The 27,111-nt window shown below is 48.0% G+C and overlaps 2 protein-coding genes across 2 annotated transcripts in view; one reads left to right on the top strand and one right to left on the bottom strand.

The window, feature by feature from the left end:
* Positions 1 to 1,954: 1,954 nt before the first annotated feature.
* Positions 1,955 to 10,367, bottom strand: TXNL4A (thioredoxin like 4A). The gene is made up of 4 exons (XM_044294618.1): positions 10,238 to 10,367; positions 6,939 to 7,125; positions 4,881 to 4,984; positions 1,955 to 2,606 (listed from the first exon to the last, which is right to left on the bottom strand). The coding sequence occupies exons 2-4, from the start codon at positions 7,089 to 7,091 to the stop codon at positions 2,435 to 2,437; spliced, it is 429 nt and encodes a 142-aa protein (XP_044150553.1). The 5' UTR covers positions 7,092 to 7,125; positions 10,238 to 10,367; the 3' UTR covers positions 1,955 to 2,434.
* A 317-nt stretch (positions 10,368 to 10,684) lies between these two features.
* The window catches only part of LOC122937909 (probable 2-ketogluconate reductase), an 88,356-nt gene continuing 71,929 nt past the window's right edge, over positions 10,685 to 27,111 (top strand). Inside the window, exon 1 of the mRNA XM_044293093.1 lies at positions 10,685 to 10,789. The gene's annotated coding sequence lies outside the window, so the exon portion shown is untranslated. The remainder of the gene's footprint in view (positions 10,790 to 27,111) is intronic.

Consider the following 27,111-nt stretch of genomic DNA (forward strand, 5'->3'; position numbering starts at 1 on the left):
ATGGATCTGGAACAGGCAGACGTTTTTAAAACATGACGACACAAACAAAATCCTTCTTTAAGAAATGGTGTTCGTTTGTTAGGAATTTTCCAAGTAAGCACCTGAAGTATGGTCACGTGAGGTTGGCTATCTCCTGCTTGTGTGATGTTCACTTGAGGAACCATTCATATGGAGTTTTTTTGTCAGCTGAATTTGCCACAGATTCCACGCCAAAAACATCTGTACGGAAACCACCTCCCACTGTTTTCAATCAGAGGTTTTGGTATTCTATATACCAAAACCTCCTATTGAAAACAGTGGAAGGTGGTTTCCGTACAGATGTTTTTGGCGTGGAATCTGTGGCAAATTCAGCTGACAAAAAAACTCCATATGAATGGTTCCTCAAGTGAACATCACACAAGCAGGAGATAGCACCTGAGGTATGGTCAGGTGAGGTTGGAATATCTCTCTCTCTCTATCTATTTAAAAAAAGAGGCAGCACAGTGGGTTCAATCGGTAGAAGGGTGCACGGCCCAAAGTATAAGCAGTCCTTGTATATAAAATATCAAAAAAAGGCAGCACTCCAAGGATTAAATGAAAAAACAATCGCCTTTTATTCACCCATGTGGGCAGCACAACGTTTCGGCTCAGCACTAGAGCCTTTCTCAAGGCTCTAGTGCCGAGCCGAAACATTGCGCTGCCCACATGGGTGAATAAAAGGTGATTGTTTTTTTATTTAATCCTTGGAGTGCTGCCTTTTTTTGATAGAGATATATATTTATCTATCTATCTATCTTACTTGGAAAATATACACATACATATACCCCATACATTTTTTTTTTCCTGAAAATGAAGTATTTCTCCCAGAATTTTTTTTTTTGGGTGGTGTTCCAATACACATAAAGGAAATAAACATGTGTAATTGCAATAATTTTCTGGGAAAAATGCTTCATTTTCAAAAAATTTCAGGGGTGCCAACACTTATGGCCATGTCAGTACATATACTAGTGGCAATAAGGGGCACACAGCCTCCGATTGAGAACAATGGGAACTGGTTGCTGCCCTGTGTTTTTTTGCATGGAATCTCTGCCAAATTCAGCGGTCAAAAAATTTATTTATTTTTTGTTTGTTTTTTAAATCATGGAAACATCCTCTGCCCTGATCCAATTATAAAAGCAATTATACTAACGTTCCCTGGCCCGTCTAATCCAGTACTGCAGCCAGTGACGTTGTGGGTGCAGTGGTGATGTCCTGTGCACGGCTGCAGCCAATCACTGGTCTCAGTGGTTACGTACCATACATCACTGAGGCCACTGATTGGTAGCAGTGGTGTATGGGACACTGCCACTGCAGGATGGGAAGAGGAAGGAGCAGCAGTGCTGGATTAGAGGAGAAGTTAAGTGCCTTTTATTAATTTATTAGGGCTAGGATGTTTCCAAAAATAACACTGAAACCCCTTTAATGTTAGGACACTGGCAGAGAAAATAAATAAATCACTGCTGTTAAATTCACAGCACAAACCATTTCATTGTTCACATAATCTTTGGCGTGATTTGTCAGGTTAGGCTACTTTCACACTTGTGTTCAGAGCGGATCCGTCTGGTGTCTGCACAGACGGATCCGCTCCTATAATGCAGACGATGGGATCCGTTCAGAACGGATCCGTCTGCATTATAGTTTAGAAAAAAAGTGTGAAAGTTGCTCAGACGGATCCGTCCAGACTTTACATTGAAAGTCAATGGGGGACGGATCCGTTTGAAAATTGAGCCATATTGTGTCAACTTCAAACGGATCCATCCCCATTGACTTACATTGTAAGTCTGGACGGATCCGTTTTCCTCCGCACAGCCTGGCGGACATCCGAACGCTGCAAGCAGCGTTCGGGTGTCCGCCTGCTGAGCGGAGGACAAACGGTGCCAGACTGAGGCATTCTGAGCGGATCCGCATCCACTCAGAATGCATTAGGGCAGTACAAATGCGTTCGGGGCCGCTTGTGAGAGACTTCAAACGGAACTCACAAGCGGAGCCCCGAACGCTAGTGTGAAAGTAGCCTTAGACAATCTAAGCAGATGCAGTACTAAATTCAGGACCCGTCCCGTTCCTACGCTGAATCTTGAAGTGGCATCAAGGAACAGAACTGAGAATCGTAGGATGGTCATATGTCAGACACACTGCTTTCTCAAAATAAAAACTACAAATTCCAGGTTTATTATACACGATACAAAGGACGGGGACTTTTGTTAACATAAATAAGATATTTAAGGCTTGAGCCCTTTCCCAGCTCTCGGATCGGGAAGCTTGTAAAGCTCATAACACGTCCTACTTGTCAAGAGGTATAAACTGTAGAGTGGCTCATCCGTCTGAAGTCAATCTCATGCCAGTTCTTACTGTCCAAGTCGGCATTAGAACAAAACGTATGTCTAAAAAGCACCGGTATCAAGAGGCGGTAACCGCTTCAGTATCTGTACTTGGTGGAGTAGTCCTTGGGAGACACCACTAGACCTCTGCCCTTCCTGGCACCTCTGTAGACAGTCTCCACAATGTCAATCATCTCCTGCTTGTCTTCCATTGCCCAGTTAATCTTGTTATTGTTACCTGTGCCTAAATCAATCATAATGTGCTTGTTCCTGTGGAGAGGACACAAGAGGAAATTGTATATCAGCATGTGAGGGCACTGCAGTAGTAATGAGAAGCACGGGTATTACTGTATGGACACAAAACATCACAGCTAGAACTACATAGCTCAGCAAGCTGCATGCAACCCAACTAAACGTATTCAGGGAGCCTGCACACAGTCCGGATTAACCGCAGCAGTACCAGTGAAGTGGATGAGATTAGGCAAACCTCCCGTAGACTGCTTTTTTCTTGGAAATTGACCTGCTGTGTGGATTTTGATCTATTCACGATGGCCATTGTTGTTGCGTTCCCGTTGTGCCGATTTTACCTTTTGCAATGGAAAATCCACCAAAATAGTGATAAATAGTGCGGATTTCATGCCCATAAATCTGCACTGTGTGCAGCCACACATTGTGGAATAGATGCGGTTTTTCTACACGCATTCCAATGCAGAAAAAACGCAGCTTATTACAATACCAGAAAAGTGTATCAGATGACACTAATCTCATGTACACGTTGCAGATTTTTCCCGTGTGGAAATTGACCTGCTGCCAAGATTTCAATTTAAACAGCATGTCAATTATGTTTGCGGTTTTAGCTGCGAATTTCACTCTTTTCCATGGCAGGGTCGCATCAAATCCGAACCACAATTCGCTGTTAGACCATGCAGATTTTGGTGTGGATACGCTGCAGAAACGCACAGAAATTTGTGCAGGTCTTTTGTGTGTTCACCTGCACTCATGTGAAGGTGACAACTGAAGAATTCCAACATATTCAGGATTCTTATGAAAATGGCAAGTCACCTGGAATCTTTTTTCCCTAATGGCAAAATCTTGAGCTCACTTATAGGACACAGTTAGGCTACATGCACACGACAGTTGTTTTTTGCATCTGCCCAAAAAAACGGATGCGGCATCAGTTTTTTTTGGAGGATCCATTTTTTTCCAAAGATCCCTTGTAATAAATGCCTATGCTTGTCCGCAAATGTGAAAAAAGTAGGACATGTACTATTTTTTTTGCTGAAGGGAAACACTGACAATGGACACGGAACACAAACAGATTAACTATCAGCATTTTTTTGCTGACCCATTGAAATGAATGGGTCCCCATCCTATCCGCAAAAAAAAAAAAAAAACTGAACGGAGGCCGAGAAAAACAACTGGCGTGTGCATGAGGCCTTATGCTGCAAATTTAGGATGCCTTCACACATGGTGCAGTCAATAGCAGGCGGTGACGAGCCTCCCTAGCATTGCAGGTGAGTGACACTAGGGAGGCGAGTCCTTGTCACCGGATGTTTTCATCCGCGCGCGAGGAGAAGCAGTGGCGGCCGTGTGGGGTTCAGAAGCGATGCAGGTGCCGGGGATCAATGTATGTACATTGTGTGCGAGTGGCCTGGGCATATGGCGGGGGGGCATTTCAGGGGTCAGATAACCCCTTTAAGGGTTAGGCTACATGGTTTTCTTAGTGCACGACAGCTGATGTGCCCAAAGATTGCAGTGGGATCACAGTGTTGCGGTGCTAGCATTGAAAAATGAATGCAGTCGCAGCATCACCTCCAAGTGTGTCACAGCCCCAGAATCAAAAAAAAGCCAACACTTTTCTGGTTCTGAGGTCAGAGCAAATGTGCGAGTTGTGCTGCAACCCCATTAGTTTCTATGCCAGCACCGCTACCCTGTGATCCCTGGATGCGACATGACCAAGATCGCCGTGTAGCCGAACCCTAAAAGATGAACTTGTGTTTGCCGAAAATGCAATCCCACAAATAGTAGTGATTATGTGCATATCGCCATAATTATCTTATTTTTACTAACAGAGAAACCAAATAGCACACTGCCAATATTACAGAAACCATAACGGGGGCAATTACACAGAAAGTTCAGTAAGGCCTCTTGCACACGGCTGTTGTGCGGCCGTTCCGTGCATTAGGGACCGCAATTTACGGTCCCTAATGCACGGGCTCCATCCGTGCAGCAGCCGCGACGGATCCAGACCCATTCAACTTGAGTTCTATTTTTTTGCTGTGCAGAGGCACGGACAGAAACACACGGTAGTGCTTCCGTGGGGTTCAGTGCCTCAGTTCCACACCGCAGCTCCGGATTACGGACCTATTCAAGTGAATGGGTCCACCTTCGTGATGCGGGAAGCATGCCGTGTGCATGAGGCCTAAATAACCATGATTTTCACCTGCACTGCCTACTTAGGGCCAACTGGGGCCTGCCGATGGCTGAAACATAGGGTTTGCATTTTTTATGAGGCAGAAAAGGAAATAATTCTATAAAACTCACCGGAAGAAGAACATGACTGTACAGGGATCGTATAACTCGTACATTTTATTAAAATCAGGGACTTCTGTTATATCCACCAGATAAATCACTGCAAAGTTTTTCACCTGCAGGGACAGCAAGATAATAAAAATGTCAGCTATTTAAGGCCTCTTTCACACAAACGATACGGATAGGCTATAAATGCGTTCAGTGAAACTCGCACTATTTTGCAAGCAAGTTCAGTCAGTTTTGTCTGCGATTGCGTTCAGTGTTTGTTATTTCCACACGGGTGCAATCACTTTTGATGCGTTTTTCACGCGCGTGATAAAAAAAACAACATCTCAGCAACTTTAAGTGAAAAACGCATTGCATCCGCACTTGCTTGCGGATGCAATGCGTTTTTCACTGAAGCCCCATTCACTTCTATGGGGCCAAAGCTGCATGGAAAACGCAGCATATAGAACATGCTGCGATTCTCACACTACGCAGAACTGATATATGAAAAAAAACACGCTAATGTACATTGAAATGAATGGGTCAGGATTCAGGGTGGATGCTATGCGTTCACGTCACGCAATGCACCGTCACTGAAAACTCGCTCATGTGAAAGGGGCCTAAGGGTCAAACTGCACACTTTCCAGAGACAGACCTGTCAAATATATGCATCTTAGGCCTCCTGCACACGAACGTGTGCACCCCATGGCCGTGCTGCGGCCCGCAAATGCACGACCACCGACCGTGGGGCAGCGGATCGCAGACTCATTCACTTTAAGGGTTCGAGATCCGCCCGTTCCGCAAAAAGATAGGACATGTTCTATCTTTTTGCGGAACGGAAGTACGGGACAAAACCCCACGGAAGCATTGAAGTGAATGCGGAATGCACACAGAACGGTGCCCGTGTATTGTGGATCCGCAAATGCGGTCCGCAATATGGCAACGGGACACCTACGGTTGTGTGCAGGAGGCCTTATAGTGGTTTCACACTTTTATTTTTTATGCAGCCTTTTTTTTGACAACCTAAGCGCCGTGGCCAATAGGATATTATGAAATGTCCCACAAACACAGTTTTTTTTTTTGTAGTGGTGTTTTACGATCATTTCTTTGCACCTCTGCATTTATTTATTTTTTGCAGCATACCCCGGGTGGGGCATATTTCAGATGTTTTCCCATAGACTTTGTTAAAGGAAAGAAAAAATAAATAAAGAAAAAAAAAACACCACCCCAAAAAAACGCCTGAATTTTTAAAATATTGTTATCGCTCCCCTGGTTGTTCTTTTCATTCTCTCTTTCACATCTAGTACACCGCTTCAAATTGGCTGGCCTTAAAGAGGACCTTTCATCAGAATTAAACTTCTAAAGTAACTATACAGGCATGTAGAGCAGCGTCCAGGGACCCCCCTGCACTTACTGGTATACCTGGGCGCCGCTCCGTTCTCCGGTAATTGCCTCCGTTATCTTTACAGTTAGGCTCCACCCAGTGGAACCTGCCGTCAGCTCATTCTCCCATGCTGCAGCGCTGGCCAATCACAGCGCTCAGCTCTCTCTCAGGCTATGAGCTGAGCGCTGTGATTGGCCAGCGCTGCAGCATGGGAGAATGAGCCGACGGCAGGTTCCACTGGGTGGAGCCTAACTGTAAAGATAACAGAGGCAATTACCGGAGAACGGAGCGGCGCCCAGGTATACCAGTAAGTGCAGGGGGGTCCCTGGGCGCCGGCTCTACACACCTGTATAGTTACTTTAGAAGTTTAATTCTGATGAAAGGTCCTCTTTAAGTAATTAATGCATGTAACACCACCAGGGGGCGCCGTAACAGGTAAAAAAGTAGGGAGGCGTAATTTTTAGTGACCTAGCAGAGTAAATGCAGACACATGTGGGGTCATTTATCAAGATGGTGTAAAGTAGAACTGGCTTAGTTGCCCTTGGCAACCAATCAGATTCCACCTTTTATTTTTCACAGCTCTTTTGGAAAATGAAAGTAGGAATCTGATTGGTTGCTATGGGCTACTAAGCCAGTTCTGCTTTACATCAGTTTGATAAATGACCCTCTTGGTTCGATATGCAGTAGATCTTCATTCTGACCTTCTCAGCTATGCTGTACAAAACTTCATCCATCTTCATACATGTTGGATCCCAGTCATGTCCAAAGCGGATAACCAACACACGGTCTTCCTCAGAAAGGATGGCCTGGTCGACTTGCCAGCCATTGTGTAAATGTGGAAGCATATAAGACATCCTGGCAGGTTTCTTTTACCTTTCAAGAGAAAAGCTACAAAGCAATAACAATACATTAGTATTAATACAGATGAACCCCTTCCCTGTGTCTGGTCAGAATGGCTCAATGCAAACCCAGTAGAAACATGGTCGGGCTGGAACTCGTGGCATCATAAATCATTCATTTGCTGTGAGGTTGGATGAGACGAGCCGTGCGGTTGTCACACGGACCGCACATGTTCATATCACACTGCACATATGCCAATGGTCATTCTGTTCTAGTAAGACCTATGTGTATGCCACAGGATCCAGTCAAACATATCCTTCTGATGTGGCCTACAAAATGTGAGCTTGCTGTGTCATATGGAGTTGTCCTTTAATACCTACAACCTTTCCGACCATCTGGAAATGACAAGTGGTTCACTACATCTAGTGTATGGACGTTATAGGGGGTCCCTAGCGGTGATACCCCTTTATTAGCCAGAGTGCGGTATGGAAGGGTGAAACGGCTGACATTGCAGCGATGTCAGACGTTTATACCAGAGTGTCAGCAATGTGCTGACACTCTGGTATACCACTGACCACCAATGAATATTCAGGGGGAGGCGGGGGATCGCAGACATGGTGACAGTTTAATGCCAGGACGAGTATACTCGTCCTGGAGCGCTAAGTATCAGTGCAGTATCAGGGCAGGGACGTTGTTAGGCCAAAACATTCGGGGCTTGAGCCCTGGATGTTTTGTCCAGTGCCCCAAATGTTATGCTAGTAGCATTTTATTATTTACTTTATTTGGCTATTCCAGGGCCTTTTAATATTGATTGGACCTGGGCAACCCACCACAGATCATCCCTCCAACCCCCTTGTACTTGTTCCGCTGATTTGCTATTTGCGGGCTGCGCGGGCATGAGTTGTCACTTTGGTGCGCAATCCCATCCTGTGATCCCGCGAGACCCGCAGCGGGAGGTCACAGGTCTCGCGGGATCACAAGCCGCAGGACGGGATTGCCCACCGAAGTAACTGAACTCATGCCCGCCAGCCCGCAAGTAGCTGATCAGCGGAACAAGTACAAGGGGGGTGGGGGGGATGATCTGTGGGGTTGCCCAGGGTCGACTCCCATCAATATTAAAGGGCCCAAGCAAAGATTTCTGCAGTGGTGAGGAAATTAAACTCAACAGATATTGGAAAGTTACCGAATGTTGCATCATATAATGTCTGCAGTACTGCACTTCATTTGCGTAAACTAGAACACCCCTTTAACCCTTTCGCTACCAGCACCGTACATGTATGGCGCTGGTAGCGCTGTGCAAGCATGACACCCGCTTGTGCGTGCAGCGGGCGGCATGGCCGGCAAGTCTCTGCTGTTTCAAACAGCAGAGACCTGCGGCTAATTACCACAACCGTCAATAATGCTGATCGCGGTAATCAAATGCTTTAGATGCCGTGATCAAGTGAGATCACGGCACCTGAATGCACAAAAACCCGGAAGCTCATGCTTTCGGGCTTAGTGCTGAAGCCCCGTGCAGCCAATCGGGACTTCAGTACATGCGCTGAATGCTCTGAGTCTCTGAAAAAATTGAGAGCATTAATGCTGAAATTCTTATTTTGGCCACCAGATGGCAGACCAACATAAGAAATTAGCAAAATGCAAAAAAATTTGTCATTTTTTAAATCACTTATAGGTCAAAATAAAAAAAACATAATTTATAAGATCATTTATGAGCCTTAAAATAATGATAATTTTTATTCATTTTTTTTAAGTTGAAAAATATATATAAAATAAAAAAATTATAAAAGTTTAAATCACCCCCCTGTCCGTATAATAATAATAAAAAAAAATACCTAAATAACCATAAATATAAACATCCTGGGTATCACCGTGACCGAAAACGCCCATAATATAAAAAAAAAAAAATCCAATACAGCGAATGGCCTAACGGAAAAAAAAGGGTCAAAATGGATGATTTGCCGTTTTTTTCATTGCTTAACCCCCCAAAAAAATGAAATAAAATGTGATCCAAAAGTCATGCACACTTCCAAAATGGTATCAATAAAAACTATAAATTGTCCCGCAAAAAATGAGCCCCTAAACAGCTCAGTATACATAAGTATAAAAAAGAAATGGGGGTCAGAATATGGTGATGTAAAAAAAAATAAAAAAATTATCAAAGTTTTAATTTACTTTTACACTATTTACATACAAAAAACCTATACAAATGGGGTATCGTAACCGCAATGACCCAGAGAATAAAGGGCATGAGTCAGTTTTGCCATAAACAAAAAACAGTGGGAACAAAACCTGTAAAACTGTGGAGGGATTGCTTTTTGTATTTTTTTTCAATTCCACCCCATTTGGAATCCCCCCCCCCCCCCCGCTTCCCACTACATTTTATACCGTAATTAATGATGGCACTAGAAAGTACAACTTGTCCCGCAAGAAATAAGCCCTCATACAGCTATGTGACTGGAAATATAAAAGTTATGGCTCACGGAAAATAGGGAAGAAAAATGAAAACGATCAGCCGTTTGAGAAGGCAGCGGCGCTGGCAGGAGCGCCGCGGCCTTCTCGCTGTTTACCGCAGGCCCAGTGACATCATGACTAGTATCAATTGCCTGGGCGGGGCTAAGCTCTGTTCGTTTTAATGGAGCTTAACCCCACCTAGGCCATTGATACTAGTTGTGACATCACTGGGCCTGCGGTAAACAGCGAGAAGGCCGCGGCGCTCCTGCCAGCGCCGCTGCCTTCTTAAACGGCTGATCGGCGGGATAGATCATCAGTTTAAAAAAACTGCAGAACCCTTTAAGCATGCCTTTAATGTGCAGTTTTCAACACAGTGGGCTTGTGCCCCGGATGTTTTTAGACCCTAGCAACGCCCCAGGGTCAGCTGGCATGGGCGCTTCATTAGCAGATACACAGGCTGGCAGCAGCTAAATGTTACTACAGAGGGGAACAGGGACTAAGCTGGGCATCTCTATGGCAAGTCACGAGGAGGACAAGTGCAGTCAAATCTGCAATAATAGCCTTCCTATGGACAAAGCAAAACCCCTGTCACAGCTACAAGACTGCGATCAGCCTAGGCCGGCTGTGAGGTCTGCTCCTGAGGAAAGAGTAACACAATGGCGGCAGAGAGAGCACACCGCGGCCTGGGGCTGGCAGCACGGGCACTTACCACACAGCAGCCACTGTCCTCCACCACACAAGCCAACGGCCCCGTACAGGAGCCTCGTGGAAATTTCCAGACTGGAAGCCTATGCCGCCATGTTTACTAAGGGAAATGGAAACCAATTACCACTTCCCAATTCAGGAATAAAACTGAACCGTATAATAACGAGCTATGGCCGTTTTATTATATTTTAGAAGTCTCTACAGTTGCAAATCGGGATAATTTCTCATAAGCAAAAGTGATACTAGTTCCTTTAATATCTTAGTTCCCGAATCCAAAATGGCGGCTCAAGCATCTGCCCTAACGTTGTCGCGCTAGAAGTGCAAAGTGACATCACACGCGACCCCGCCCCTTTCATTAAGCGCGCGTTAGGCTTGGTCAATGTTAACCCTATGTGCGCCGCTATTTTATTCCCTGCAGCTTTCTAGTGACCGCACTGATAATAAAGTGAGACAGTGCTGTGGGTTAGTCTGCATGTACTGGCACTGCGCATGCCCAGTACCAGCGTTAGCCATTCTCCGGGGCCGCAGCTTCTTGGCTGCAGTTTATCCCTTTCAGGTGAGTAGTAGAGGTGTGAACTCGCCCCTATTTACCGGAAGTCACCAGTTTTTTTTTAGCTTTCCTCACGGTTGCGTCTTGGAGTTGCTCCTGGTAGGTCCTCCCTACAGCAGTGAGGAGGCTAGGGTGGAGGTGCTGGAGGTAGAAACTGCCAGGAGCAGCTCCAATCCAGGACTAGCCGTCTCTCCACAGAACAGACGGCATTGGAGTTTCAGTATGGAGGATGCTAGTGACATTTATCAGTATTGCTGCAGAGCAAACACCAGGTGTAGGGTAGTGGATGTTTATATAGGGGCGCGCCCACTAACCCTTTAGAAAACAATATAGAATATGAGGGAGCTTAAAGGGCTTCTGTCACCCCACTAAAGTCATTTTTTTTGGGGGGGGGGGGGGGCTAGTTAAATTCCTTATAGTGCAATATATGAAAATATAATGGTGTTACTTACTTTCATTCAGCCGTTTCTTATAAAAACGAAGTCTTCTCTTTCGGTGATGTCATCGGCGCAGGCGCACTGAGGGAGTTCTGAGGAGACAAGCCTCCTTATCTCAGAGCGCCTGCACCGAATGAACAGAGGCGCGCGATTTTTAAAATGGTGACAGGGCCGGCCGGAGGAGGAGATTGCGGCTGGCCCTGTCAATCAACACAACGAGGGGGCGTTTTTTTGCGGCAGCTACCAGCAAGTAGACGCCCTACTTGCTGGTAGAGACCTGATTTACATATTATAAAACTTCGTTTTTTATAAGAAACGACTGAATGAAAGTAAGTAACACCATTATATTTTCATATATCGCACTATAAGGAATTTAACTAGCCCCCCCCCCTCCCCCCCAAAAAATGACTTTAGTGGGGTGATAGAAGCCCTTTAACCCCTTAAGGACTCAGCCCTATTTCACCTTAAGGACTTGGCCATTTTTTGCAAATCTGACCAGTGTCCCTTTAAGTGCTCATAACTTTAAAACGCTTTGACTTACCCAGGCCGTTCTGAGATTGTTTTTTCGTCACATATTGTACTTCATGACACTGCTAAAATTGGGTCAAAAAAGTTAATTTTTTTGCACAAAAAAATAAAATTTTTACCAATTTTTTTGAAAAATTAGCAGATTTCAAAGTTTCAGTTTCTCTACTTCTGTAATACATAGTAATACCCCCAAAAATTGTGATGGCTTTACATTCCCCATATGTCTACTTCATGTGTGTAGCATTTTGGGAATGATATTTTATTTTTTGGGGATGTTACAAGGCTTAGAAGTTTAGAAGCAAATTTTGAAATTTTTCAGAAATCTTCAAAATCCCACTTTTTATGGACCAGTTCAGGTTTGCAGTCATATTGTGAGGCTTAGATAATAGAAACCTCCCAAAAATGACCCCATTCTAGAAACTACACCCCTCAAGGTATTCAAAACTGTTTTTTCAAACTTTATTAACCCTTTAGGTCTTCCACAAGAGTTAATGGCAGATGGAGAAACAATTTAGAAATTTCTATTTTTGGGAAAATTTTCCAATATAATCAATTTTTTCCAGGAGTAAAACAAGGGTTAACTGCCAAACAAAACTCAAAATGGGTTGCCCTGATTTTGTAGTTTGCAGAAACACCCCATATGTGGTCGTAAACTACTGTTTGGCCAAACGGCAGGACATAGAAGGAGGGGAACGTCATATGGTTTTTGGAAGGCAGATTTTGCTGGACTGGTTTATTTACACCATGTACCCTTTCAAGCCCCCTGATGCACCCCTAGAGTAGAAACTCCATAAAAGTGACCCCATCTAGGAAACTACAGGATAAGGTGGTTGTTGTTTTGGGACTATTTTAGGGGTAAATATGATTTTTGGTTGCTCTATATTACTCTTTTTTGAGGCAATGTAACAAAAAAATTAAATTCTAAAAATGTTTCTACATTCGCTATTTAGTTTTGTGGAACACCTAAAGGGTTAACATAGTTTGTAAAGTAACTTTTGAATACCTTGAGGGGTGTAGTTTCTTAGATGGGGTCACTTTTTTGGAGTTTCTAGTCTAGGCTACATCAGGGGGGCTTCTAATGGGACATGGTGTCAAAAAAAAAACTGTCCATCAAAATCTGCCTTCCAGAAACCGTATGGAGTTCCCTTCCTTCTATGCCCTGCCGTGTGGCTATATAGCCATTTACGACCACATATGGGGTGTTTCTGCAAACTACAGAATCAGGGCCATAAATATTGAGTTTTGTTTGGCTGTTAACCCTTGCTTTATTACCGGCCAAAGGGATTCAAATTGAAATTTTGCCCAAAAATGGGTGTTTTGGCACCGTTTTTGTTTTATATTTTTAACACCGTTCATTCGAGGCGTTTGGTCAAATGTTATTTTTATAGCGACGACTTTTACGCACGCGACGATGCCCAATATGTATGGCTCTCAGACTTTGGAGACACTAAGCAGGCATCCTAAAAACTGCGGCCCTCCAGATGTTGTAAAACTACAATTCCCACCATGCCCTGCTGATGGCTGTAGGTTGTCTGGGCATGCTGGGAGTTATAGTTTTACAACATCTGGAGGGCCGCAGTTTGAGGATGCCTGCTCTAAAACTAATATTTTTTTGGGGAAAAAAAATTGTTTCTGTGTCTCCAAAGTCTAAGAGCCATAGTGTTTTATGTTCTCTAGTGGACTGTTGGGGATTATAAAAATTTAGTACTCCATGGAAGTGTGATACTCCCTGAAGCAATCGATAACGCAGAGGCCCGGATGATCGGGGCAAGTGTCACATTGAGTTAGGGGTGGGCGATATGGCCTAAAATCTATATTGCGATATAATTTTAAGCATGTGCGATATGCGATATATATTGCGATATATTGTTTTCTATATTGGGGGGGGTGTTTAAATTTTATTTATTTTTTACTTTTTATTTATTAACTATTGGCCTCCTTAAGGGCTAGAACCCTTGTCATATTCACCCTAATAGAGCTCTATTAGGGTGAATAGGACTTTACACTCTCCCTGCTGCCCTGTGCATAGTGCACACAACAGCAGGGAGCTGACCATGGCGGCAGCCTCTGATCTGCCCCCCCCCCCAGCCTCTGATCTGCCCCCCCCCAGCCTCTGATCTGCCCCCCTTCCCCAGCCTCTGATCTGCCCCCCTTCCCCAGCCTCTGATCTGCCCCCCTTCCCCAGCCTCTGATCTGCCCCCCTTCCCCAGCCTCTGATCTGCCCCCCTTCCCCAGCCTCTGATCTGCCCCCCTTCCCCAGCCTCTGATCTGCCCCCCTTCCCCAGCCTCTGATCTGCCCCCCAGCCTCTGATCTGCCCCCCAGCCTCTGATCTGCCCCCCAGCCTCTGATCTGCCCCCCAGCCTCTGATCTTCTCCCCAGCCTCTGATCTGCCCCCCTTCCCCAGCCTCTGATCTTCTCCCCAGCCTCTGATCTGCCCCCCTTCCCCAGCCTCTGATCTTTTCCCCAGCCTCTGATCTTTTCCCCAGCCTCTGATCTTTTCCCCAGCCTCTGATCTTTTCCCCAGCCTCTGATCTTTTCCCCAGCCTCTGATCTTTTCCCCAGCCTCTGATCTGCCCCCCTTCCCCAGCCTCTGATCTGCCCCCCTTCCCCAGCCTCTGATCTGCCCCCCTTCCCCAGCCTCTGATCTGCCCCCCTTCCCCAGCCTCTGATCTGCCCCCCTTCCCCAGCCTCTGATCTGCCCCCCTTCCCCAGCCTCTGATCTGCCCCCTTCCCCAGCCTCTGATCTGCCCCCCTTCCCCAGCCTCTGATCTGCCCCCCTTCCCCAGCCTCTGATCTGCCCCCCTTCCCCAGCCTCTGATCTGCCCCCCTTCCCCAGCCTCTGATCTGCCCCCCTTCCCCAGCCTCTGATCTGCCCCCCTTCCCCAGCCTCTGATCTGCCCCCCTTCCCCAGCCTATGATCTGCCTCCCTTCCCCAGCCTATGATCTGCCTCCCTTCCCCAGCCTCTGATCTGCCCCCTCTGGTAACGCAAACCCCCCCTCCCCAGTATTAATCATTGGTGGCAGTGGCCACAGGGTCCCCCTCCTCCCCCCCATCATTGGTGGCAGTTTGCAGTTCCGATCGGAGCCCCAGCAGTGTAATGCTGGGGCACCGATCGGTTACCATGGCAGCCAGGAGTCACGCTGCTGAAGTCCAGGCTGCCATGGTATGTTAGTGAGCAGAGAGCAGCGCATTATACTCACGTGCGCTGTGGCCGCCGGTCGCTCCTTCTTCTCATAGGTCTGTGCGGCGCATTGCTAATGCTGTAAGCATTAGCTATCCGCCGCACAGACAGAAGAAGGAGCGACCGCCGGCCACAGCGCACGTGAGTATAATGCGCTGCTCTCTGCTCACTAACATACCATGGCAGCTAGGACTACAGCAGCGTGACTCCTGGCTGCCATGGTAACCGATCGGAGCCCCAGCATTACACTGCTGGGGCTCCGATCGGAACTGCAAACTGCCACCAATGATGGGGTGGAGGAGGGGGACCCTGAGGGATATGGCCGGCACATTCATTGGTAGTGCAGTGGCCACAGTCCCTCCCCTCCTCCTCCTACTCTGTCCTCATTGGTGTTCAGCGGCAGCCGCGCACAGTGGGGAGGGAGAGACTCCCTCCTCCTCCCTCCTCCTCCCTCCGCTGTGCCGGCCGGCTCAGAACATGGTGCGCGCGATCATATCGCGGTCCGGCGATATAGGCGATATGGCGAAAATCCATATCGTGGCCCAAATTCATATCGCATATCGCCTATATCGCCTATACCGCCCACCCCTACATTGAGTGGTGGTGTCCTTCCGTATCCCCCTCTTGTGACACACTCTGCATCTTTTTTGGGTTCGTCCCTTCTTTCCAGTATGGGGGACCACACCTGGAAAGTGTTGGCCAGGGACGATCCGGGCGCCTCCAGTTCCCGAGGTACTCCGGCCTGCTCTTTCCCGGTCCGAAAAGATCAGGTCTTTGAGGACTGCCTCATAGAATTGGAGGAATGTCCCTGTGCTGCCAGCGTTTCGGGATAGTACAAAAGAGTTGTACATGGCAACCTGCACCATGTAGACCGTAACTTTTTTGTACCATGCCCGGGTTTTGCGCATGGCATTATATGGCGTGAGGACTTGATCAGAGAGATCAACTCCTCCCATATACCGATTGTAGTCGACGATACAATCGGGCTTGAGGACCGTTGCCGTGGTACCTCGCACAGAGACTGGGGTGGTGCTGTTACCGTGGATTGTGGACAGCATAAGGACATCCCTCTTGTCCTTATACCTGACCAGCAACAGGTTTCCACTGGTAAGTGCACGGGTCTCACCCCTGGGGATAGGTACCTGGAGGGGGTGGGCAGGGAGGCCGCGCTGATTTTTCCGCACGGTCCCACAAGCGAACGTGGATCTGGCGGCAAGGGACCTGAACAAGGGAATGCTGGTATAAAAGTTATCCACGTACAAGTGGTAACCCTTATCCAGCAGTGGGTGCATAAGGTCCCACACGAGTTTCCCGCTAACACCCAGAGTGGGGGGACATTCTGGGGGTTGAATACGGGAATCTCGCCCCTCGTACACACGAAATTTGTAAGTGTACCCTGAGGTACTCTCACAAATTTTGTATAGCTTCACGCCATACCTCGCCCGCTTTGTGGGAATGTATTGGCGGAAACTGAGTCTCCCCTTGAACGCAACGAGAGACTCATCAACCGCGACCTCCCTTCCAGGTACGTAGGCCTGCTGAAATGTGGCCCCAAAGTGATCGATGACCGGCCGTATCTTATTCAGCCGGTCATAGGCAGGATCACCTCGGGGTGGACATGCTGCATTATCGGAATAATGCAGACATTTCCGGATGGCCTCAAACCGGGGACGTGTCATGACCATACTGTACAGTGGGGTCTGGTATAGGACGTCCCCACTCCAGTATTGCCTGACACTGGGTTTTTGGACTAGACCCATATGCAGCACGAGGCCCCAAAATGTCCTCATTTCGGCTGCACTGACCGGCGTCCAGCCACCGGGTCTAGCCAAAAATGAGCCTGGGTTTTGAGCGACGAACTGTTGGGCGTACAGATTCGTCTGCTCCACCATCAAATTCACCAGTGGGTTACTGAAAAAAAAACTAAAAAAGTCTATTTCAGTAAACCCCACTGTGGGAATCTGGATTCCAGGATTGCCAGCGAAATCCGGAATCTCAGGCTCAAAGTCCACTGGGGGACACCAGCTAAGTTCATCGGCAGGGGGCTCCGGTGAACTTATTTGGTGGGCCGGGAAACCAGTACGAACCCCAGGGCGGCTCGTACTAGGGTGGGCCACAGGATCCCTAGCATGTGTGGCCCCTGGCTCCGCCTGGCGGCGTCTCCGCCGCCTTGGTGGCTCATCGTCATCCGATGATGATGAGGAGGATGCAGATGACAAAAGGAACGTGGGGTCATCCTCATCCTCACTGGGGCTCTCGGAGTCGGAGGCAATCTGGGCGTATGCCTCCTCGGCCGAGAACACCCGGCGGGCCATGGGTGTGTGTGTGTGCGTGTAGGTGTGCGTGTGTGGAAACCTTTATTATATGTGCGTGTGTGTGGGGGCAACGGGTGTTCGCGTACTAAAAAAAGGAAAATAAAGGGGCAAGTGTTAGGAAAAAAAAAAAAAAAAGTTCAAAGTTGCTGATCAGCGGTGGGGCGGGCGATGCGCTAACAGTGGACGGACGCTAAAGTGCCGACCAGTCAGCGAACGCAGAAAAATAAAAAAAAAGTGGTGGTAAGGGGGCTAGTGGTGAGGGGGGGGGGCTGGGGGAGGGCTGGTGGGGGGAAGGGGGGGGCTGGTGGTGGTGGGGGGAAGGGGGGGGCTGGTGGTGGTGGGGGGCTGGTAGGGGGGGGCTCTGGGGTCTGATAGATGGATCAAAAAAGTTTTGTGTAAAAGTTCTTTTTTTTTCTCCTAACTAACTTTTCCCTTCTTTCCCTTCCTAATGGTGCCTCTCCCTCACTGACCCTAACCTACCTGAGTGGCGATGGGTGCAGGAGGGTGATGGATGCCGATTAGGGGGACACAGGAGCTGGTGCTGGACAGGAAGAGGAGGGGAGAGAGGAGCGCAGGAAGTTTGAATCTCGCGCCTCTCTCCCCTGCACCAATCAGCACCCTGGACAGCAGTGTTCAGCACCAGGGCCAGCACCGCCTCCTCAAATCCTCGGACTGCGATTGGTGGTGTAAAATTACGCCACCGATCGCAGTCTTTTTCCGGTTCATCGGGTCACAGCACACCCGAATGGACCGGAAACGCAGAAAACCGCAGGTCTGAATGGACCTGCGGTTTTCTGCGATCGTCTATACGGGGGGGTCAAATGACCCCCCCCCTGCGTTGTTACGGGATGCCGGCTGAATGATTTCAGCCGGCATCCCGTTCCGATTAACCCCCGCGGCGCCGGAATCACGAATTAAAGCCATGACGTACCGGTACGTCATGGGTCCTTAAGGATTCGGGAAACATGCCGTACCGATACGTCATGGGTCCCTAAGGGGTTAAAATATAACTTTTACTATTAGACCTTTTAAGAAAATAAGCGCCACAAACAGATGATTGAGGTATGGCTTAAAAAGTATGGAGCGGTCTTACCATTCCGACGCACCCTGATAGGGATCAGCCTAGCGTGGTGGAAATAATACCGCGTCTCGGCCGATGATTAGATGTGGTCGTGGGTTGTTTGAAGATGCAGACTGGTGCAGGGAACCAATGTCCCTAGTAAGCCCTGGATGGGGAGTGGGGCATTGCTATTGTTCACCTGCTTGTCTACACCCTATTACCTATTAATGCTCAAATGTATAAATATAGTGCTTTTTGGCTTGCTATCATAGGAGCAATCATGCCCGCTCTCTAGCAGCTGATATCTGACGTCCGAGCATTTCCCAGCGTCATTTAGCTGCCAAGCAACAAGCGCCGTATTCTTCCCCGTCTCTTGGCCGCCCCACGTGACCGGGCGCTGCGCTCCCCTGCCTAGTGCGTTGCTGTCCATGTGATGGCCGCGCCTGCTGGTGGGGCGTGGCGTCCCGGTCACGTGATCAGATCATCCCACTCCGGGAGGCGGTCGCGATACACAGGGCGGGCTTTTTGGTGTTCAAATACAGCGTCCCCATGGCGATTCAGCGTGCAACTGAAGACATCATTTCAGCTGCCCCAGAGGCGCCCCCTAAACAATTTGTGGGGCCCTCCTTTCCATAGGACCATCAATGTCCTGTTCTTTCTAATCCAAGAGATCCACTGATCTAAGATATGTCCCTGACCGGTCTTTCTCATAGTTCTCAGTATATGTGAAATTTTCTGTTGTTGTCTGGATCCTCAAGTATATTCTTTCTGCAGGATTACCTTTTGCACATTTTTGATTCTCCCCCCCCCCCCCCCCTGATGATAGACCACTTGAAACGTGACACGTCGGGAACTATCCTATAGGGCAGGCATGTCCAAACTGCGGCCCTCCAGCTGTTGCAAAACTGCAACTCCCAGCATGCCCTAATAGCTGTAAGCTACCCAGGCATGCTGGGAGTTGTAGTTTTGAAACAGCTGGAGGGCCACAGTTTGGACATGCCTGCTATAGGGCATAAATAGGGATACCTCCCTATCTTAGGGTAAGGTATCCGGACAGGGCCGCCCCTTGCGGGGTAGGAACTCTGTGTAGACAGGCAGGTGAAAAAATAGCAATGCCCCACTCCACATCCAAAGATTGCTGCAGAGCAGTTTATTAATTATATGTCTCTATATATTTTTTACATATAATCTGAATTTTATCATGTCATCTTTTTTTTAATTTTTTTTTATTCTGGTTAACATAAATTTTATTTAAAGCAAATTTTTCGTTTTTGCGTTTTAATTTTTTCCTTCCTGCGTGCTAGTGGTAAAAGTCATAGGGTCAATGGTTCAAGATTATGAGTCTATGAAAAAGTGTCCTTTTTAATGATAAAAATGTAAAAATATAAAAAATAGTAATAAGTGGGTGATCGCCACTAAATAGAGGATAAACAATCGCCACTAGATAGAGGATAAATAATGTGCTTTTTGTAGTGATGCCTCTATTCATGGGATAGTCTTTCATAAATCAATAGCCGCTGGATAGAGGATAAATGGTGCGCCTTCTATAGTGATGCCTCTATTTAGAGTGGTCTTTCATAAGTCAATAGCGATATACATAGGAAATTGCATGATTTTCCTATTCTATGACGTAAAGTCATGATTTTATTAAAGACACGGAGGCGAGTATTGCATAACTCTTTCTTTACTAAAATCCACAGCAGCAAAGAATTTACATAAAAAACTAAGGACAACCCCCAAGAGAACCCCTCCCAATGGACAGTCCATAAATAGGCTCTCCCCAGCCATCTCATCCTCTTTCTTTGATGTGACCAGCCGAACGTTACACGAACACCGGAGCGAACTCCTACTTGCACGGAAAAAACTCCAAACCGGAACCACGAACTGAGACTCTAGAACCCGAGCTCAACCGGAACAGACGACAACCGGAACTACGAACGTCTTGGAGGAAACATCCACCATTTAGTGAACCCAGGAACACCGGACCAGGAATCAACCTACGAGAAGAAAACAGGAGAGTACGGGTAATATATAGGACTTGACAATCATCAATCTAGCTGAAAATAGAAAACAGCAATCATAAATATCATACAATGCGTAAGTAAGATATACACATAAAAATATATACACAAGTACCATGAACCGGTCAACAATAAAAGGGGGAGGGCAATACTCGCCTCCGTGTCTTTAATAAAATCATGACTTTACGTCATAGAATAGGAAAATCATGCAATTTTATAACAAGACACGGAGGCTTCGTATTGCAAGTTTAAAGTGACGAAATAACGGAAGAAAAAGCATGCAGAGGAGGCCTGAAATAAAACTCCCTAAAAGTGGAGGCTCTAGACCAATCTGCTAACCGTAGCACATCCTCCAGGTGGGCCTCTGCGACGGTCATGGAGGTAGCGGAAGCTCCCCTAACCGAATGCGCCGTGAATACCGAAGTATCCACCCCGGCCAAGGACAGAATCCATTTCACCCAACGGGACAAGGTGACAGCAGCAACCGGAAGGAACGGCCTGCGGAACGAAATGAACAACTGAGGCGCAGAGTTGGAACGCAGAGCGGTCGTACGTCCCAAATATTCTTTCAAACATTCCACCGGACAAAGTGCCGGATTATCCGGGAAAGCCGGATAGGACACCGACCGGATACTAGTCTTTGTACGGCGAGAGATGTTAAAGGACACACCCCCCGGGGTAAAGGATAGCGCGTCAAAATCCAAGGCTCGAACATCTGAAACCCTCTTGCAGGATATCAGACACAGCAAGGTGACCAGTTTCGCGGAAAGCTGCCGCAGAGACAAATCCGAATTGCGAGGCCATCCAGAGAAGAACTGCAGAACCACTAGCACATCCCAAGTGTTAGTAAAACGGGGCCTCGGAGGTCGAGACAAACGCGATCCCTTGAGAAGCCGACATACCAAGGGGTGCTGGCCCGCTGGACAGCCCGCAAAACCCAAGTGACGAGAAGAGATAGCCGACCGAAACAGATTAATAAACCAATAAGCCTTGCCCTCATCAAACAGAGAGGACAAAAAAATCGAGCAGGTCTTTCACAGGAGCCGAAAAGGGATCCAAACCCCGCCCCACGCACCAGCCAGCCCAACGTCGCCAGGCTGAAAGGTATGCTCGCCTGGTACCGGGGGCCCATGCACTTTCCAAGAGGATACGAGTCGTTCCCGATACGCCTGCGACATCCCAGCGCTCCCCGAAATTCTGCACGCCAACAGGCGGAGCGAACCGTCTGTTACCAGCGGATGACGCTGGCCTAGAGGTCCGCCGAGGAGATCCGGAAAAGTTGGAAGGAGACGGGGATCCTCTACAAGGAGTTCCAGAAGTTGAGGGAACCATGATTGGGCTTGCCAAAACGGAACCACCAGAACCAACTCCGCCACCTGTAGACGGACTTGAGACAGCACCCGAGGAATGAGCGCAAACGGAGGAAAAGCATAAGCCAGCTGACCCGACCAATCCTGAAGCAGGGCGTCCACAGCCTCCGACAGAGGGTCCGGCCTCCAACTGTAAAAACGCGGGAGCTGGGCGTTCCAACGAGAGGCGAAGAGATCCATAGAGAGGGAACCCCAGATCGAGACGATGGAAGAGAAAACCGCAGGATCTAATCTCCAATCGCTGAAGTCCGAAGAATGACGAGAACTCCAATCTGCGAACGTATTGCGGAGGCCTGGAATATATTCCGCAACCACTGTGAAACCCCTGTCCAGGCAAAAGGACCAAAACTCCTTCGCTATGTGGGAAAGGATCGATGAGTGAGTGCCCCCCATGGCATTGACACGGCTGCCACGTTGTCCATCCTGAGCTTGATGCACGCCGATATCCTGTGGCTGGTGAAGCTGCGGATGGCGAAGGATCCCGCCATCAACTCCAGCGCGTTTATGTGGAGCTGAGATTCGCTGCCTGACCAGGGTCCTCCGGTGGAAACCCCGTCGCAGTACGCGCCCCAACCGAGAAGGCTGGCATCCGACTCCACGATCAGGTCCGGTTGGGGTCCCACGATGGCCTTGCCATTCCATGCGTCGAGGTTGGCGATCCACCACAAGATCTCGTCCCTCGTCTCGTGATCCAGAGACACCTCGTCCGCGTAGGATGCTCCCGCTTGAAGGTGTGCGATCTTTAACCGCTGCAACGCCCGATAATGAAGAGGCGCAGGGAAAATCGCCTGTATGGAGGAAGAGAGGAGACCGATAATGCGTGCAAGGTGACGCAACGAGATCCGAGGGAGCCTCAGTACCTGACGCAACTCCTTGCGGATGGCCTTGATCTTGGAACCTGGAAGGTACAGGGTCTGTTCGTTGGAGTCCACCACAAACCCCAGAAACTCCATTGATCTCGAAGGCTGAAGACACGATTTCTCGGCGTTGATGACAAAACCAAGCCCGGTAAGAAGGGACAATGCCGATCGCAGGTGGAGCAGAAGGTCCGAGGGAGAACGAGCCATGAAGAGGATATCGTCCAGATAGATTACTAGACGAATACCCTGGCAGCGAAGCCACGCCACCACGGGCCTCATCAACTTGGTAAAACACCAAGGGGCTGATGAGAGGCCAAACGGCAGGCACGTGAATTGCCAAAGGTGGCCGTGCCACCGAAACTGGAGGAGACGTCGGGACTGGGGAGCCAAAGGAACCGTCAGGTAGGCGTCCTTCAGGTCCAACTTCACCATCCAGTCCCCCGGGAGCAGAAGGTCCCTGAGTAAATGAATACCCTCCATTTTGAAATGGCGGTATCGAACGAACCTGTTTAGGTTCCTCAAATTTATTACCGGACGGAACAGGCCACCTTTCTTTTCCACCAGGAAAACGTTGCTGACCACTCCCACCGAGTGTGGCGGAGCTGTCTCTATTGCCCCTTTGACCACAAGGGACCGGAGTTCCTGGTTCATGCACGCCCGGGCTGGCCCCGATAGCACTAAGGGCGGAGGTTCTGGAAGGGATAGACGGGCGTCTATCAAATCTATCTGAAAGCCTTGAACCGTGGCAAGTACCCACGGATCGGAGGTGACCCGGCTCCAAGCAGGCAAAAAATGTCGGAGTCTGCCCCCTATACAAGGGTTGAAAGAAAACTGAGGGTTTATGAGACTTACCAAGGGGACGTCTAGATCCCGAGTTGCCTCTGAATCCTCTGGAGCGATACGCAGGGCCTCTGGACGGGAAGAAAGAGGACTGCTGCCTCTGGTCCTGGAACGAGGAATGTTGATGAAAGGGACCTCGACCGTTTCCACGAGTCTGGAACTGGACACGGCCGGACAGTAGGCCCCTGAAGCTGCCGGCCCTAGAAGAGACACGCCCACGGAACACTTTGCGCATCGATGATTGGGCCTTATCAAGCGCCGTAAAGGCCCCTACAAATTTGCCTAAGTCCTTTATGAAACTGTCCCCAAAAAGGAGGCCCTGGGCCTCCTTACCCGTCTCAGTAAGCGCCATGTTTGACAGTTTGGGTTCTATTTTCATGAGAAGCGCTTTCCTCCGTTCGATAGAGAGGGAGGAATTGACGTTCCCTATTAGGCAAATAGCGCGTTGAGCCCAGCCACTGAGCTCCTCCGGGTCAATGGACGTGCCCTCCGTCCTGGCTGTCTCAGCCAATTCAAAAATCTTCGTAAGGGGGCCCAGACTGTCTAAGAGCTTGTCTTGACAAGCCCGCAGAACAGAATCTAGGCCCTTGCAGGGATTAAATCCCGTCTTAGATAGGAATTGTACCATCTTGGGGTCTACATTTGGTGTTTCGCACACCTTATTCTGCATCAAGGGGCGGGGACATTCCGCTTTTAATTTGTTTCGGGTCTCTTTAGATAGTGGCTTCCTGACCCTGTCCTCTAGGTAGCGGGCCACATGTGGGATGGGGAGCCACTCAGCCGACCTAGGATGGTGCAGGCTGTCTGGGTTAAACAGGGGGTCGCCCTGTGGGTCAACAAGGGAGCTAGGTCCCGGGGCATTAGTCTCCTGGGCCGCACTAGAAGCGGGTTGCGGTGACGGGGAGATTCCTTCCAACATATCAGATACTTGGATCCCATCCAGATCCACGTCTGAGGCATAATGACCCTCATCAAAAACCTCCTCATCAGACTCTATATCTGAGTCAGACCTGGGTTCGGGCTGAGCCCGAGCGGATTTCCAGGAGGGCGCTTTTTCCGCCTGGCGCTGGCAGGCTCTTTTGCGTGACCTTGGCACGCCGTCTTTTGATAGAACTAGGCTATCAGTATTAAGCATTCTGGAGGTATCAGAGACCGGAGCTGCAACCGGAGTAGTAGCTGAGGTTTGCGCTCTGAGTGCTTGGGTGATAGATTGACTAATCATGGATGACATATTGCCCATGGCATTAGCAATGGCCGTAGAGATGGACAGCTGCAGATCCCCAACCTGAGGCTCATTCTGACATTGAGCTGCAGGAACTGGGGTAGAGCTAGTGGTGGGGCCAGAAGGAGCATCGCTAGGCAGGGACATGATTGCAGGAGTAGTCACTCCAGAGCAAGCAGGATTAGGTAGGGAGAAAATCGCTACTTAGCTGAGCCCTGGCAGACAGGCACCGATGTCCGGCGAAAGAAAAAAGGCGCCGCCGGCAAACCGGAAGGGGTGGAGATAGCGAACCGCCCCCCCAGAACAAGGGAGTACCAATATGGCGCCCGAGATTCCCTGTCTCAGGCGCCTATACACCCAAAATCTAAAACAAGATGGCGCCCGAGATTCCCGAACTGGCGCCGAAACCACGCGTGACGTAAGCGAAATCTCGCGATCACCGAGACTTCGGCCGGCAAGAAGCGCACGAACGGGTAGAAGAAGAAGATGAGGAAGATGGCGTCCGGAGGGTAAGATAAACGAGGGGGGCGGGGGGGAGGAACCGGACGGAGAAGGGGAAATCGCAAACGCTACCGAGCAGGAACCCAAAAGGACAGCCCAACGGCAGATGAAACAAAAAGGGGGGGTGGAGAAAAGATGAGAGTGACCCCCCCCCCCCCCCGAATAACACAAAATAACACAAACTATTAAATAATAGCCCTAGAAGGCCAAAACGGTAAAAATAACATACATGTGAAATGAGCAATAACAATAATGAACAATACGAATTAAGACAGTAATAAGCCCCACAAGAATAACGGGACAAGAACAATACACTGCACAATGTAAAATAATGCACTTATCTGCTGTGGACAGCAGCAAAGAAAGAGGATGAGATGGCTGGGGAGAGCCTATTTATGGACTGTCCATTGGGAGGGGTTCTCTTGGGGGTTGTCCTTAGTTTTTTATGTAAATTCTTTGCTGCTGTGGATTTTAGTAAAGAAAGAGTTATGCAATACGAAGCCTCTGTGTCTTGTTATAAAATCTTTAGTTCAAGACTTCAAAATATGTGACAGTATATATATGATACAAACAAATCGCTGTATTCTTGTACAAAGCTGTGGGAGGAAGGGATGCTCTGTGCCTGAGTGCGGCGTCCCGCACTGTCTCTGGCTACAGAGGTCACTTACCCTTCACCTGGCGCTGTTGTATCAGGTCCTCCAATGACGGTCGGCTGTTCCTGGAAGAGTATCTTGAATCCAGCGCAGTTCAGAGAAGTCGACAGCGTGCCTCGTGTTGCCTAGGACGCCGGGGAGCGTGGTTCGCGCGACTGGAGTATGACGCGGGCGGTCTAGTGATCGCGATCTTCTCAATGCTTTTTCAGAGCGATCCTTTTGCTCTGGTCAGGATGATGCGCTGTAATTAGTGTTCTAACAATCCTCAGCGATCACCCACTTATTACTATTTTTTTATATTTTTACATTTTTCTACATTCTTATTATTCATTAACCACTTCAACCCCGCTAGCTGAAACCCCCTTCATGACGAGGCCACTTTTTACACTTCGACACTACACTACTTTCACCATTTATCGCTCGGTCATGCAACTTACCACCCAAATGAATTTTACCTCCTTTTCTTCTCACTAATAGAGCTTTCATTTGGTGGTATTTTATTGCTGCTGACATTTTAACTTTTTTTGTTATTAATCAAAATGTAACGATTTTTTTGCAAAAAAATGACATTTTTCACTTTCAGCTGTAAAATTTTGCAAAAAAAACGACATCCATATATAAATTTTTCGCCAAATTTATTGTTCTACATGTCTTTGATAAAAAAAAAATGTTTGGGCAAAAAAAAAAAATGGTTTGGGTAAAAGTTATAGCGTTTACACACTATGGTACAAAAATGATGAATTTCCGCTTTTTGAAACAGCTCTGACTTTCTGAGCACCTGTCATGATTCCTGAGGTTCTACAATGCCCAAACAGTAGAAAAACCCCACAAATGACCCCATTTCGGAAAGTAGACACCCTAAGGTATTCGCTGATGGGCATAGTGAGTTCATAGAACTTTTTATTTTTTGTCACAAGTTAGCGGAAAATGATGATTTTTTTTTTTTTTCCTTACAAAGTCTCATATTCCACTAACTTGCGACAAAAATTAAAAAATTCTAGGAACTCGCCATGCCCCTCACGGAATACCTTGGGGTGTCTTCTTTCCAAAATGGGGTCACTTGTGGCGTAGTTATACTGCCCTGGCAATTTAGGGGCCCATATGTGTGAGAAGTACTTTGCAATCAAAATCTGTAAAAAAAAATGACCTGTGAAATCTGAAAGGTGCACTTTGGAATGTGGGTCCCTTTGCCCACCTTGGCTGCAAAAAAGTGTCACACATCTGGTATCGCCGTACTCAGGAGAAGTTGGGGAATGTGTTTTGGGGTGTCATTTTACATATAACCATGCTGGGTGAGAGAAATATCTTGGCAAAAGACAACTTTTCCCATTTTTTTTT

This window comes from Bufo gargarizans, chromosome 5 (genome assembly GCF_014858855.1).
Source record: "Bufo gargarizans isolate SCDJY-AF-19 chromosome 5, ASM1485885v1, whole genome shotgun sequence".
Taxonomy (NCBI): Eukaryota; Metazoa; Chordata; class Amphibia; order Anura; family Bufonidae; genus Bufo; species Bufo gargarizans.